Source organism: Microcaecilia unicolor, chromosome 1 (assembly GCF_901765095.1).
Source record: "Microcaecilia unicolor chromosome 1, aMicUni1.1, whole genome shotgun sequence".
Classification (NCBI taxonomy): Eukaryota; Metazoa; Chordata; class Amphibia; order Gymnophiona; family Siphonopidae; genus Microcaecilia; species Microcaecilia unicolor.
Window position 1 is genome coordinate 180,351,950 of NC_044031.1, and position 14,192 is coordinate 180,366,141.

At 46.0% G+C, this 14,192-nt stretch overlaps 1 protein-coding gene across 3 annotated transcripts in view; it reads left to right on the forward strand.

The window, feature by feature from the left end:
• KAT2B (lysine acetyltransferase 2B) overlaps window positions 1-14,192 on the forward strand; it is a 341,159-nt gene that overhangs the window by 192,714 nt on the left and 134,253 nt on the right. For all 3 annotated transcript variants that reach the window (XM_030202748.1, XM_030202756.1, XM_030202763.1), the window contains exon 9: window positions 10,169-10,305. In XM_030202748.1, the coding sequence (XP_030058608.1) occupies window positions 10,169-10,305 (137 nt within the window). The remainder of the gene's footprint in view (window positions 1-10,168; window positions 10,306-14,192) is intronic.

The following is a 14,192-nucleotide window of genomic DNA, read 5'->3' on the forward strand; positions in this document are numbered from 1 at the left end:
GATATAAAAGACTTAAGGCTACTTATGAGAAAGCAATAGGATTAATTGCCAATGCAGATACAATTGATTGGTTTCTCATGAGAGAGCAGCCCTGCTTGCACAAAGGTACTAGCTTTGACTGCCTCTCCATTGAAGTAGGAAGTACAATCACTTATATACGTTCATTAACATAACAGGTCATACCTAGGTAATCTGACAATAATCCCATTTATTGGATATATGCTAATATATTGGTTAACACTGATTGGTTATGGTAATGAGTTGGTTAGTATTTACTGGAAAAGCTAATAATAGACTAGCTCTTCCTGGAAGACTAAGTCATCTTCCCGAGGAGTTATCTTGTTCTGTTTTTCACTAAAACATCTGTGACCACCATGTTGCTAAACAATGTTACTCTGTTTTTCCACCTATACCCGTTCCTCATTCTGCTGCATGAGAGTGTCACAACAGATCATGAGTTCTGCAGTCACACTGAAGTTCAGGTTAGAGTCATGGGCCTGTAAGGTTTTCTCTTATTTTAGATCCTGAACCAAAGTCAGGCCTTGAATCAAAGCTCTTAGCTATGATGATAATATACACCCTGTGCTGCCTTGGAGGAGGGAAGTCTAAAAGGAGAGCATCCCTCTGGTAAAAGCTGGAAGTAATCCTGTAGCCAGGCCAGCCCACCATGGGATGCAATATCCTCTCGCACCGAGGATGTGTCTCCAGGAACTTCTGCCCAGGAGGGAAGGGTTAGGATGGCTGTTGTAGTTGGTGATTTGATTATTAGGCATGTAGATATCTGGGTGGCTGTTGGACATGAGACTCGCCTGGTCACTTGCCTGCTTGGTGCAAAGGTAGCAGACCTCACGCATCACCTAGATAGGATTTTAGATAGTGTTGGGGAGGAGCCGGCTGTTTTGGTACCAATGACATAGTAAAATGTGGGAGAGAGGTTCTGAAAGCCAAATTTAGGCTTTTAGGTAGAAAGCTCAAATCCAGAACCTCTAGGGTAGTATTATCAGAAGTGCTCCCATTCCACGCACAGGGCCCAAGAGACAGGCAGAGGTCTGGAGTCTTAATGCGTGGCTGAGGTGATGGTGCAGTGAAGACAGGGACATAGCTACAATGTCGGCTCAGGCCCGCCCACCCAAGCGTGGTTGAAAAGCGCACAGCCTTCTCTACTTGTCGTCATTTCATAGCTGTAGAGTACCACGGCGCCCGTGCCTCAGCTGATCTCCTGCCCACCTACCTTTTGGGCTTCAGGCAGAGGCATGCACGACACGCAGTCGCAGACCGCACTGAATTGAAATACAGGTCACAGCTCTAGTGGTGACCCCGTGCGTGACTGGTCCGCCCACCCAAGACCTGCCAAGTCTCCCACGAAACACGCGGCGCCAACTCCCATTTCCAGCCTGCTGCTTCTCCTGTTGAGCAGCAGCGGCCGCTACAAAAACAAAAAGAACTAATTAAAGAACCAAAAATGTTTTTAAAAAGCAAGCGCGGCACTGCAGGCAGCCATCAGGCATTAGCTGTCGGTTCTGCAGCCGCTCCTCTCGCCTCTCACGTCGCTGCGCTCCTCTGGGGTCGTCCTCCAGGGACAGTGACGTGAGAGGCGAAAGAAGCAGCTGCAGAGCCGACAGCCAATGCCAGATGGCTGCCTGCAGTGCCATGCTTGCTTTTTTAAAACATTTTTGGTTCTTTAATTAGTTCTTTTTGTTTTTGTAGCAGCCGCTGCTGCTCAACAGGAGAAGCAGCAGTGGCCGGAAATGGGAGCTGGTGCCGCGTGTTTCGCGGGAGACTTGGCAGGTCTGTGTGGGCGGGCCTGGATGGAAAGAAGGGGATAGAGAGAAGAATGGATGGAAGAATCGGGAGAGGGGGGTAGACGGATGGAAGGATGGGGAGAGAAAGAGGGGAAACAGATGGAAGGAAGGGGAGAGAAAGAGGGAGATGGATGGAAGGATGGGGAGAGAAAGGGGGAGATGGATGAATGGATGCAGAGAGAAAGGGGAGAGACTGGAAGGATGTGGAGAGAAGGGACATGAACAGAAAAGGGTAGAGAGATAGACACTGGATAGAAGGAGGGGGACAGAGACGTTAGATGGAAGGATCAGGAGAGAGGGTAGATGGATGGAAGGATGGGGAGAGAAAGAGGGAAGATGCTGGATGGAAGGGTAGGGCGAAAGAGGAGACACTGGATGGAAGAATGCAGAAAGAAAGAGGGGAGACATTGGAAGGATGGGGAGAGAAAGAGGGGAGACACTGGAAGGATGGGGAGAGAAAGAGGAGAGCTGCTGGATGGGAAAGGGGAGCCGAGAAAGACTGGAGAATAAGAGGAAGGGGCATGGGGAGAACAAGGGTGAGAAAAAGATGAAAGGCCTTAGGTAGATGAAGGAAATTAAAGAATGGATAGTAAGAATGAATTAAATCTGGACAGAGAGAGAGGCTGAAAAATATTGACGAAAGCAAAGAAAAAGGAGAGAAAAATGACAAATGGCGCAGAAGAGTTAAGCAAAAATGAAGGAAAGTAGAATCTAGAGACTGGGAACAACACAATGAGAAAAAGTAAATGGCCATACAACAAAGGTAAAGAAAATAATTTCATTTTTAATTTAGGATCAAGTAATATGGTACCTGTGTTAATAACGTTTCAGAGACCAATACTTCCTTAGGTCAAGATACCATAACAGCATTATACTGACCTGAGGCAGGAGGTTTTAGCCTCTGAAAGCTCATTGAAATGGGTGTTAGGCTATTAAATAAATTGTTTTCTGAAATCTGATGCACTGAAAAGCAGTACTTTACCCCTGTGTGACAAATGCATCTGATTAGTGTGACTAAAATTTGCTGGGGGAGGGGGGTAGAGAGAAAATTTTGTGCCCACCCAAAATTGGCAGTCTGGCTACGCCACTGAGTGAAGAGGGTTTTATAAGGAACTGGGCAACATTCTGGAGCCTATTTCAGATTGATGGGCTCCACCTTACCTAGGCTGGGACCAGGCTGCTGGCGTCGGCATTTAAAAAGGAGATAGAGCAGCTTTTAAACTAGAAACTGAGAAAGCTGACAGTCGTTCAAAAGGTCATGATTCGGAACAAGGTATCTTTCAAAGATATCACCAAAACAGGGAAGATAGGGTATCCTGATAGCGAGGTTGCAATAGAGAGCATAGTAGACGAGGTGTCTTCTTTAAATAAAAATTAGACAGATTTTCAAGATTACAAATTATCACTGTCAACTGCTGAGCAAGATGTAAATAGGAACAACAGATATAGGGGTTCTTTTACTAAGTGTTTTTAGTTCAGGTAAAAAATCAGCTGACACTAAATGCTAAGATGCCAATTGTATTCCTATGGGCATCTCAGTGTTTAGCACCAGCTGATTTTTAGTGTGAGCTAAAAATGCTAGTGCACCTTAGTAAAAGACCCCCATAGTTTGAAATGTTTATATGCAAAAGCCTAAGAAATAAGATGGGAGAGTTGTGAAAAATTAAATATAATAGGCATCTCTAAGATCTGGTGGAAGGAGGATAACCAGTGGGACACTGTTATACCAGGTTACATACAAATTATATCGTAATGATAGGGTGGATCGAATTGGTGGAGGGGTAGCATTGTATGTTAAGTAGGACCTTGAATCACATACATTAAAATTTCAGCAGGACACAAAATACATCTTGGAATCTCTGTGGATTGAAATTCCGTATGTAAAGGGGAAAAGAATAGTGATAGGAGTGTACTACCTTCCACCTGGCCAGGATGAACAGACAGATGTAGAACTGTTATCAGAAATTAGGAAGGCTAACAAACTGGGGAACACAATAATATTGGGTGATTTCAATTACCCCGATATTGACTGGGTAAATGTAACATCAGGGCATGCTAGGGAGGTAATATTTCTTGACAAAATCAAGGGCTGCTTTCTGGAGCAGCTGGTACAGAAGCCAACAAGAGGAGCACATGATCAGGTGCAGGAGGTAATGGTACTTGGTCCAAATTGATATCTGCATTGGAGTAAGTACACACAGGAAATCCAATATATTAGCTTTTAACTTTCAAAAAGGAGGGGTGAAAAGAAACTTAGAGGAGCAGGAGCAGCTGCAAAGGTCAAAAATTTACATCAGGCATGGATGCTGTTCAAAAATACCATCCTAGAAGCACAGGTCAGTTATATTCCATGTATTCAAAAAAAGAAAGGTGTTTTTAGGCCCCCTGTACCCTTCCCAAATTAGTATATACTAGCCATCCACAATTTGGGAGGATAAAAGAAACCAAGGCTACGTGCCAGTGGCGTAGCCAGACCTGAGATTTTGGGTGGGCCCAGAGCTAATATGGGTGGGCACGCACTGTCTATATAAGTATGAGCAGTGTCTCTTGGGATCCTACAAAATAATGCCTTAGAATTCACTTGATGATGGATTTCTAAGTAGTCTGCCCAAAAGCTGCCCTGCATCAGTATAACCACATACATACTTAATGGAAAAATTGATATTTTTAAATATAATTACATTATCCCACAATCGCTCCACTGCAAAATGCTATGCACAAACTTGTGCAAAAACACACTCATATCCTTACTAAACCATAACAGCACTAATTCCAAGGACAGGACGAGCTACAACCTTATGCTTGAAAAGACAGAACTGTAATTACACTAGGCTCTAAAACACCAGTACACTACCTCGTAAAAAAAAAAAAGCAAAACAAAAAGGGCTGCAAATACTACACGCTATCAGAATACTGCACCTTGATCACACATGAACAACACATGACACAACTGACATGACACAAGGATCTAGAAATAAAAAAATATGAAGGCAAAATACTGAACTGGAAAGTTAAGAAGTCAGACTCAGCATGCAGCAATACCAGAAAAATTGAAACTTACATGCAAAATATCACAGATGTACATTTCCAAAAGCTGACATATTCCAATTAATAAATTCTGAATAAAATACTTTTTTCTACCTTTGTAGTCTGATCTATTCGCTTTGGTCCCAGTGTCTTCTGTTTCATGCAATGTCTTCTTTCCATCTGATATTTTTTCTCTCACCATGTCCACCATCCTCTTGTGTCCTTGTATGTCCTGTCTACCATCTGTAGCCCTGTCCCTATCCTTCCTCAACTCAGCAGTTTTCCTTCCATCCATATCCAGCATTTCTCCTCACTCCCCTCCATCCATGTGCATCTACTTCCTGTCTTCCCTCCCCTCCATCCATGAGCATCTCCTTCCTTTGTCTTTCCTTCCCTCCATCCTTGTACAACATTTTTCCTCTCTTCCCTGCCCTCCACTCCATCCACGTCCAGCATTTCTCCTCTCTTCCCTCCCCTCCATCCATGCGCATCTCCTCCCTGACTTCTCTCCCCTCCCTCCATCCAGCAACTCTCCATTCTCCCCTGCCCTCTCCTCCATCCACCCATATCCAGCAAATGTCCTCTGTCCCCTGCCCCCTCCATTCATCCATCCATGTTCAGCAAGTCTCCTTTCCTTTCCCCTGCCCTCCCCTCCATCCATCCATCCATGTCCAGCAACTCTCCATTCTCTCCTGCCCTCTCCTCCATCCACCCATATCCAGCAAATTTCCTCTCTCCCCTTTCCCCTCCATCCATGCACGCCCAGCAATTCTCCTCCTTCCCCTGCCCTCCGCTCCATGTCCAGCAACTCTCCATTCCCCTGCCTTCTCCTCCATCCAACTCCAGCAAATTTCCTCTCCCCTTTCCCCTCCATCCATGCCCAGCAATTCTCCTCCTTCCCCTGCCCTCCGCTCCATGTCCAGCAACTCTCCATTCCCCTGCCTTCTCCTCCATCCAACTCCAGCAAATTTCCTCTCTCCCCTTTCCCCTCCATCCATGCCCAGCAATTCTCCTCCTTCCCCTGCCTCCGCCATGTCCAGCAACTCTCCATTCCCCTGCCTTCTCCTCCATCCATCTTCAGCAAATTTCCTCTCTCCCCTGTCCCCTCTAGCAATCCCTGTTGTCCAGCAATTCTCCTCTCTCCCCTGCCCATCCTGTTTCTATCCATCCCCTTCCCCATTCTATCCAGCATCTCCCTCCCCCTCTCTCCCCCTTCACAGCATTCCCATCTGTCTCAATAAAGAACCACAACGTGGATGCAGCTTGAGGCAGCTCACAGGTTTGCCTGAACGGCGACGGCTGCGCGGGGGAGTGGAATAGATAGGCTGCTGGCTCACTTCCACTCCACTCCCCAAGTCGCAGCGGCGAACGGACGGCCCTAAAAGCAGCAAGCAACCAGGCTCGTCGACTCCGTCTTTCCTTCGCTTCCTACCCTCTCTGCGTGCGTCCCGCCTTCCTCTGATGTCATTTCCTTTCGAGCGGGCGGGACGCTGAGAGGGCAGGAAGCGAAGGAAGGACGGAGTCGACGATCCTGGTTGCTCGCTGCTTTTAGGGCCGTCCGTTCGCCGCTGCGGGTAAGAAAAAAATAACAGCAGGTCTGCGATTGGCTCGCAGACTAGGACTGGGTGGGCCTGAGCCAAGAATGGGTGGGCCTGGGCCCACCCAGGCCCACCCGTAGCTACGCCCCTGCTACGTGCATATGAGAAAGTATATTTTTTATTTGCTTACCAAGTACAGATACAATTAATAGTTTGTCTTGAGAGATCAGTACAGTTACCTAAAGAGATATTCACTGTCTGCATCTCTGAAATACTGTTCTAATTCAGCTGCTTATATCGTTTGTTTCAGACAATGAACTTTTACATGCTTTTTTGCAAATTATCCTCACAGATTATTATCTGGTTCCCAACATCTGCTTTCCTAAACCTTTTTAAACCACATACTCCCTTTCTGTTTACACTAGTTTCTTTCCTAAGCCTGCTTGCCCGTAAGGGTATCATAATAGATCATAAATTCCAGAGTCCTGCAGGCTCGTCAATCTCTGATAGATTCCAGAGTTATACAGACTTGTCAGTCTCTGGCCTTTTAACCCATTCCATAGTGCATAACTGTGCTCATAATTCTACAAAGGCCAAACAACAGCTGGTATGGTTAAAAAGTGAGGTGAAGGAAGCTATTTGAGCTAAAAGAAATTCCTTCAGAAAATGGAAGAAGGATCCAACTAAAAATAATAACAAACAGCATAAGGAATGGCAAGTCAAATACAAAGCGCTGATAAGGAAGGCAAAGAGAGTCTTTGAAAGAAAGATTGCAGTGGAGGCAAAAACACATAGTAAAAACTTTTTTAGGTATATTAGAAGCTGGCAAAAAAACCAGTTGGACTGCTAGATGACCAAGGGGTAAAAGGGGAACTCGGGGAAGACAAAGCCATAGCGGAGAGATTAAATGAATTCTTTGCTTTGATCTTGGGATTTTGGGAGAGATACCGGTGCCAGAAATGGTATTCAAAGTTGACGAGTCAGAGAAACTGAATCAAATCTCTGTAAACCTGGAAGACATAATGAGGCAAATTGAAGAGTATCAAATTGCCTGGACTGGATGATATTCATCCCAGAGTACTGACAGAAAATGAAAAATGAACTTGCAGAACTATTTTTAGTAATAATTTATCTTTACAAGAAGATTGGAGGGTGGCCAATATAACGCTGACCTTTTAAAAAAGGTTCCAGAGGTGATCCAGGAAATTATATACTGGTGAGTCTGACGTCAGTGTCGGGTAAAATGGTAGAGACTATTATAAAGAACAAAATTACAGAGCATATTCAAAAGCATTGATTAATGAGACAAAGCCAACATGGATTTAGTAAAGGGAAATCTTGCCTTTCCAATCTATTACATTTCTTTGGGTGAACAAACATATGGATAAAGGTGATCCAGACGATATTGTTTATCTGGATTTTCAAAAGGCATTTGACAAAATACCTCATGAAAGACTCCAGAGGAAATTAGAGTCATGGGATAGAAGAGAGTGTTCTATTGTGGATTGAAAACTGGTTAAAAGAAAATAGAGAGTAGGGTTAAATGGTCAGTATTCTCAATGGAGAAGGGCAGATAGTGGGGTTCCCTAGGGTTCTGTGCTGGGACCGCTTCTTTTTAAAATATTTATAAATGATCTAGAGATGGGAGTAACTAGTGAGGTAATTAAATTTGTTGGTGACCAGTGGCATAGCTACGGGGACCATGTGAGTCTGCCCCCCCCCCCCAAACTAGCTCTGGGGCCACTGGTTTGGCTGGCAGGGGTTCCCAACCCCTATCAGCAGAAGTTCTGCGCTGGTCTCGCCACATTGCCTACCCTGCTGTTCTCACTCTCGCCGTGCACTCTTGTTTTAGTGGAACTGAGCATGCGCGATATGATAGAAGTTTATAAAATAATGAGTGGAGTGGAATGGGTAGATGCTTGTTTACTCTTTCCAAAAATACTAGGACTAGAGGGTACACAATAAAGCTACAAAGTAATAAATTTAAAACAAATCGGAGAAAATATTTCTTCACTCAATGTGTAATTAAACTTTGGAATTCGCTTGCCAGAGAATGTCATAAAAGCAGTTAGCTTAGCGGGCTTTAAAAAAAGGTTTGGATAGTTTCGTAAAAGAAAAGTCCATAAGCCATTATTAAGATGGACTTGTGGAAAATCCACTGCTTATTTCTAGGATAAGCAGCATAAAATGTATTGTACTATTTTGGGATCTTGCTAGGTACTTGTAACCTGGTTGGCCACTATTGGAAACAGGATGCTGGGTTTGATGGACCTTCGGTCTGTCCCAGTATGTCAACACTTACGTTCTTATGTTTTTTTGTCCATTGCTTTTCTGACTATTCTTCCAGCTTCTCTTAGATTTTCCAGATATTGTGCCTCTTTCTGTGATCTCTTGTAGTTTATGAAAGCTAATCTCTTCTTCCATACCTTTGTAGCTACTTCTTTTGAAAAACAAAGCAGCCTCTTTTTCCTCTTACTAGGATTTACAGTACTTTCCTAACAAAAAGGAATGTTGCCTTTAAAATATCTCTTTTTAATTTTTCTGACTGTTTTTCTACTTTTCCCAGATGTTCCCATCCAGCTCACTTCCCTGTCTTGACAAAGTTAGATTTTTGAAGTCTAGAACCTACACTTTTGATTGAACCCTCTCCACACCTTTCTTAATTTTGAATCACATTGTCTGGTGATTACTGGATGCCAGATGATCACCCACTGTATCATCAGAAACACTCTTCCAATTTGTAAGCACTAAGTCCAGTATGACCCCCATGCCACATGGGAATGGGGTTATAAATGAAGACCACACGGGTCACTTCTAAAAAAATGAATCATAAAAAAAAAACAACCATAAAAGTCTGTCTCAAAAAATTAGGTGCCAGGAAGCAAACAGAAGCGCCAACACTGAGGGACATGTAGCAGCATATTACAGTGAGAGCAAACACCCTCAAGCAAAGAAAATAGAAGTCACCATGAGCAAAACCATAAAAATTGCTACAGCATATTGTAAAGTGCATCTCCAGATCTAGGCAACCGTAATATTGAGATTCAAGGCTTTGTGGAACACCATGCAAAGGTGGATGATGGGCAGAAAGTATGAAAGTCCATTTTGCTCAATCCCTTTAATTCTACATATATCTTTTAAAATTGCGTGCACCCAAATTGTGCACAGAATTTAATTGCTTAATGAGCCAATTAGTGCCAATAATTAGGCGCTAGCAATTATTGCACTAATTGGCAATTGGAATTTACACATGCATCTTTATAGTTGCTATTCTAGAAAGATATGCACATACATGTTTTGGAGTGAATCCAAAAAATGGGGTGTGGCCATGGGAGGCTCAGGGGAGTTTCTAGGATTTGCACACAGTGTTATAGAATTCAGGGGATCTGCTCCTAATTTAGGCACGGGGATCTGTACTTGAGACCTCTTCTTGTTTTAGACTATTGTAAACCTGTTTTTTTTAATGTTAACCACTTCGAGCTCTATTTTATAGGGAGATATGGCATACAAGAGTAATGATTAGATTAGATTTGAATCACATTGTTTAAAATTGAATAGTGGCCAGGAAAATCAAGCTGGAGTTCTCAGACTCAGGGCTGTATTCTCTTAACCACTAGATTGTATTTCTAACGCCAGTGGTGGACACTGTCCATTCATGTAATGGCAATAAACGTGTGTGGGGAGGGTGGAGGGTTAGTTCTTCTTTTAGAAACGAACAGAACAGATGAAAACTTCTCTTTTGATAATACCCCGTGGGTTTACTAACACTTGTTTCTCTTTTTCTTATGACATAACCTATAGGAGAAAAGAGAAAACCAAGCGAGCCATTCTCTGGGGAGGACTCCAAGAAGCTAAAAGTGGTGGGCGATATTCCCATTGAGTTAATCAATGAGGTGATGTCAACGATCACAGACCCTGCCGCCATGCTGGGCCCCGAGGTGAGCATGGCGCATGCTGCAGACTTTCCATCGAGATAATTTCTAAAGCAAATTGTGGTAGGGCAGGAGAATCAACATGTTTGAAGGCTGATAGGCTTAATATTTGGTCATGAAGGAGGTACTTTCAAAACTCATTTGCATTCATTAAACAGAGGTCCATGTTTCAAACTGCTAAAACAATTTCTTTTCAAATTGGTAAAACAAAAGGCAATTAGAATGTAAGTTTTCTGTAGAGTTCAAAAATCTAAGGAAAAAAATAAAAGTTCTCCATGACTTTAATGTGAAAAATATTAATTCAATATCAACCATAAGCAAGTGCAAAATATCATTATTACTGTTATTGAGGTTGATATTCAAAGCCAAGTATGCATGCACCATATTTGTTTTTCCAGAAATAAGTGAATAACATTGAGCCATTTAAGTAAGTCTATCCCCTTTCACCTTTATCCTATGCCCCCTCGTTCCAGGCTTCCTTTCAATTGAATCTCGCCTCCTGTGCATTTATGCCACATAGGTATTTAAATGTCTCTATCATATCTCCCCTCTCCCACCTTTCTTCCAGTGCATACAAATTGAGATCTTTAAGTCTGTCTCCATACGCTTTATGATGAAGATCACTGAGCATTTTAGTAGCTGCTCTTTGGACCTACTCCATCCTGTTATATATTTTTGAAGGTGTGTCTCCAGAATTGTACACAATATTCTAAATGAGGTCTTACCTGGGTCTTATACAGGGGCATCATCACCTCATTTTTCCTACTGGCCATTCCTTTCCCTACGCACCCAAACATCCTTCTAGCTTTCGCCGTCGCCTTTTCTACATATTTAGCCTCCTTAAGATCATCACATACAATCACACCCAAGTCCTCTTTCACGTGCAGAAGTTCTAAACTGTACTGTTCCCTCGGGTTTTTGCAGCTCAAATGCATGACCCTTCATGGCCAAATTCCAGCCCATTCCTCTAGCTTCACTAAGTCCTTCCTCATGTTATCCACACCATCAGGGTGTCTACCCTATTGCAGATTTTGGTATCATCTGCAAAGAGGCAAACCTTACCACGCATCCCTTCAGCGATATTGCTTACAAAAATGTTAAAAAGAACTAGCCCAAGAACCAAACCTTTCGGCACACCACTGGTAACATTTTTTTTCTCAGAATGAGTTCCATTTACCTCTACCCTCTGTTGCCTTCCACTCAACCAATTCCTAACCCAGTCAGGCACTTTAGGGCCCATACCAAGGGCACTCAGTTTATTATTTGTTGTCTATGTGGAACCGTATCAAAGGCTTTGCTAAAATCTAAATACAACACATCTATCGCTCTCCCATGATCCAGCTCTATGGTCACCCAGTCAATCTGATTTGTCTGACAAGACCTGCCACTAGTGAAACCATGTAGCTTCAGGTCCTATAATCCATTGGATTCAAAAAAACTTTACTATTCTCTGTTTTCTCCAAGGACAAGCAGGCTGCTTGTTCTCACTGATGGGTGATGTCCACGGCAGCCCCTCCAATCGGAACACTTTACTAGCAAAGGCCTTTGCTAGTCCTCGCGCGCTCATGCGCACCGCGCATGCGCGGCCGTCTTCCCGCCCAAACCGGCTCGTGTTCATCAGTCTTCTTTTGTCCGCGCTCGGTACGGTCGTGTTTTCACCGTGTCGTACCCCGCAAAGTCGACCTCGCGCGTTCTTCGTGTTGTTTAAAAAAAAAAAAAAAAAATACCATTCTGTGTGTGGAAAGAGACTCTTCAGTCTTTTTTCCCCCCGCTATTTCCAGCTTTTTCGCCCCGGTAAGTTTTCTTTCGTCGTCGGGGTAGGCCGCTTTTAGGCCTCGGGTCGAAGTTTCTTCCCCTTGTTTTTCGGGTGCCTTTTCCGCCATTTCGACTTTTGATCTCGCCGGCGTGATTTTTCCGCCCATGACATCGAAGTCTCCCAGCGGCTTCAAGAAGTGCACCCAGTGCGCCCGGGTCATCTCGCTCACTGACAGGCACGCGTCGTGTCTTCAGTGCTTGGGGGCTGGGCACCGCCCGCAGGCCTGTAGTCTGTGTTCCCTTTTACAAAAGCGGACTCAGGTAGCGAGATTGGCCCAGTGGAACGTTTTGTTCTCGGGCTCTTCGTCGACATCGGCACCGGGGGTATCAAGTGCATCGACGTCTTCAGCGTCCAGACCTTCATCCTCGGCCGCCAGTGCATCGAGGCATCGGCCCTCTGCATCGGCGCTGAGACATCGGACAGCTGCATCGACGTCGGTGGTACCGGGACCTCGTCGGCTGATGTCGTCGGACGGTGGTGCTTCGTCTGGAGTGCAGGTGAGGGCTGTCCATTCCCCTGCTGGTGGCGGTGAGCCTTCGGGTGGGTCTCCCCCTACCCTGAGGGCTCCTGCGGTACAGCCCCCCCCGAGTCCGACCTCCTTCGGCCTCGGCCCCGAGGAAGCGACGGTTGGATTCTACGTCCTCCTCGTCGGTGCCGAGAAGCTCCGGTGACATGTTTCGTTCCAAGAAGTCGAAGAAGCATCGTCATCGGTCTCCTTCCCGTGTCGGCACCGAGAGCTCTGGGTCGCCAAGGGAGTCGGCACCCAGTAGGCATCGGCACCGAGAGGACCGCTCACCCTCTGTCCAGGAGGTGTCGATGCGCTCCGCTCTGGACAGCCCGGAACAGCCTCCACGCCCGGAACAGGTTCTGGCGTCGACGCCTGCATCGACATCCATGCCTTTCTCTGCAGCCGCTCTGAACGAGAGCCTCTGGGCCATTCTGGGAGAGCTGTTGCGCCCTACCCCTCCGGTACCGGCGGTGCTTGCGCCGCCGGTACCGTCGAGCGTGGCGCCGGCTGGTCCATCGCCCGAGGTGAGGTCTCCGGCGTCGGTGCCGCGTGCGGTACCGGCTACCGTCGCCTCCCAGGAAGGCTCCCCAACTACGTCGGCGGAGGGAGCTTCGCCGATGCGGGCGAGGGAGTCTACCTCTCGACGCCCCCATCGTGGACGTGGCTCCATGGAGTCGAGTCGGGCCAGGTTGCAGACACAGGTCCGTGAACTTGTGTCTGACACCGAGGGTGAGGCCTCGTGGGAAGAGGAAGAAGACCCCAGATATTTCTCTGACGAGGAGTCTGAAGGTCTTCCTTCCGATCCCACTCCCTCTCCTGAGAGACAGCTTTCTCCTCCCGAGAGTCTGTCTTTTGCTTCCTTTGTCCGGGAGAGGTCTACGGCCATCCCCTTCCCGGTGGTTGTGGAGGACGAGCCCAGGGCTGAAATGTTTGAGCTCCTGGACTATCCTTCTCCACCTAAGGAAGCGTCCACTGTACCCATGCACCATGTCCTAAAAAAGACATTGCTGGCGAACTGGACCAAGCCTCTAACTAATCCCCACATTCCCAAGAAGATCGAGTCCCAGTACCGGATCCATGGGGACCCAGAACTGATGCGCACTCAGTTGCCTCATGACTCTGGAGTTGTGGATTTGGCCCTAAAGAAGGCTAAGAGTTCTAGGGAGCATGCTTCGGCGCCCCCGGGCAAGGACTCTAGAACCTTAGACTCCTTTGGGAGGAAGGCCTACCATTCTTCTATGCTCGTGGGCCAAAATTCAGTCCTACCAGCTCTACACGAGCATACACATGCGGAACAATGTGCGGCAGTTGGCGGGCTTGGTGGATGCGCTCCCCCCTGAGCAAGCCAAGCCTTTTCAGGAGGTGGTCAGGCAGCTGAAGGCGTGCAGAAAATTCCTGGCCAGAGGGGTGTATGACACCTTTGATGTTGCGTCCAGGGCCGCTGCTCAAGGTGTGGTGATGCGCAGACTCTCATGGCTGCGTGCCTCCGACCTGGAGAATAGAATCCAGCAGCGGATTGCGGACTCGCCTTGCCGTGCAGATAATATTTATGGAGAGAAAGTCGAACAG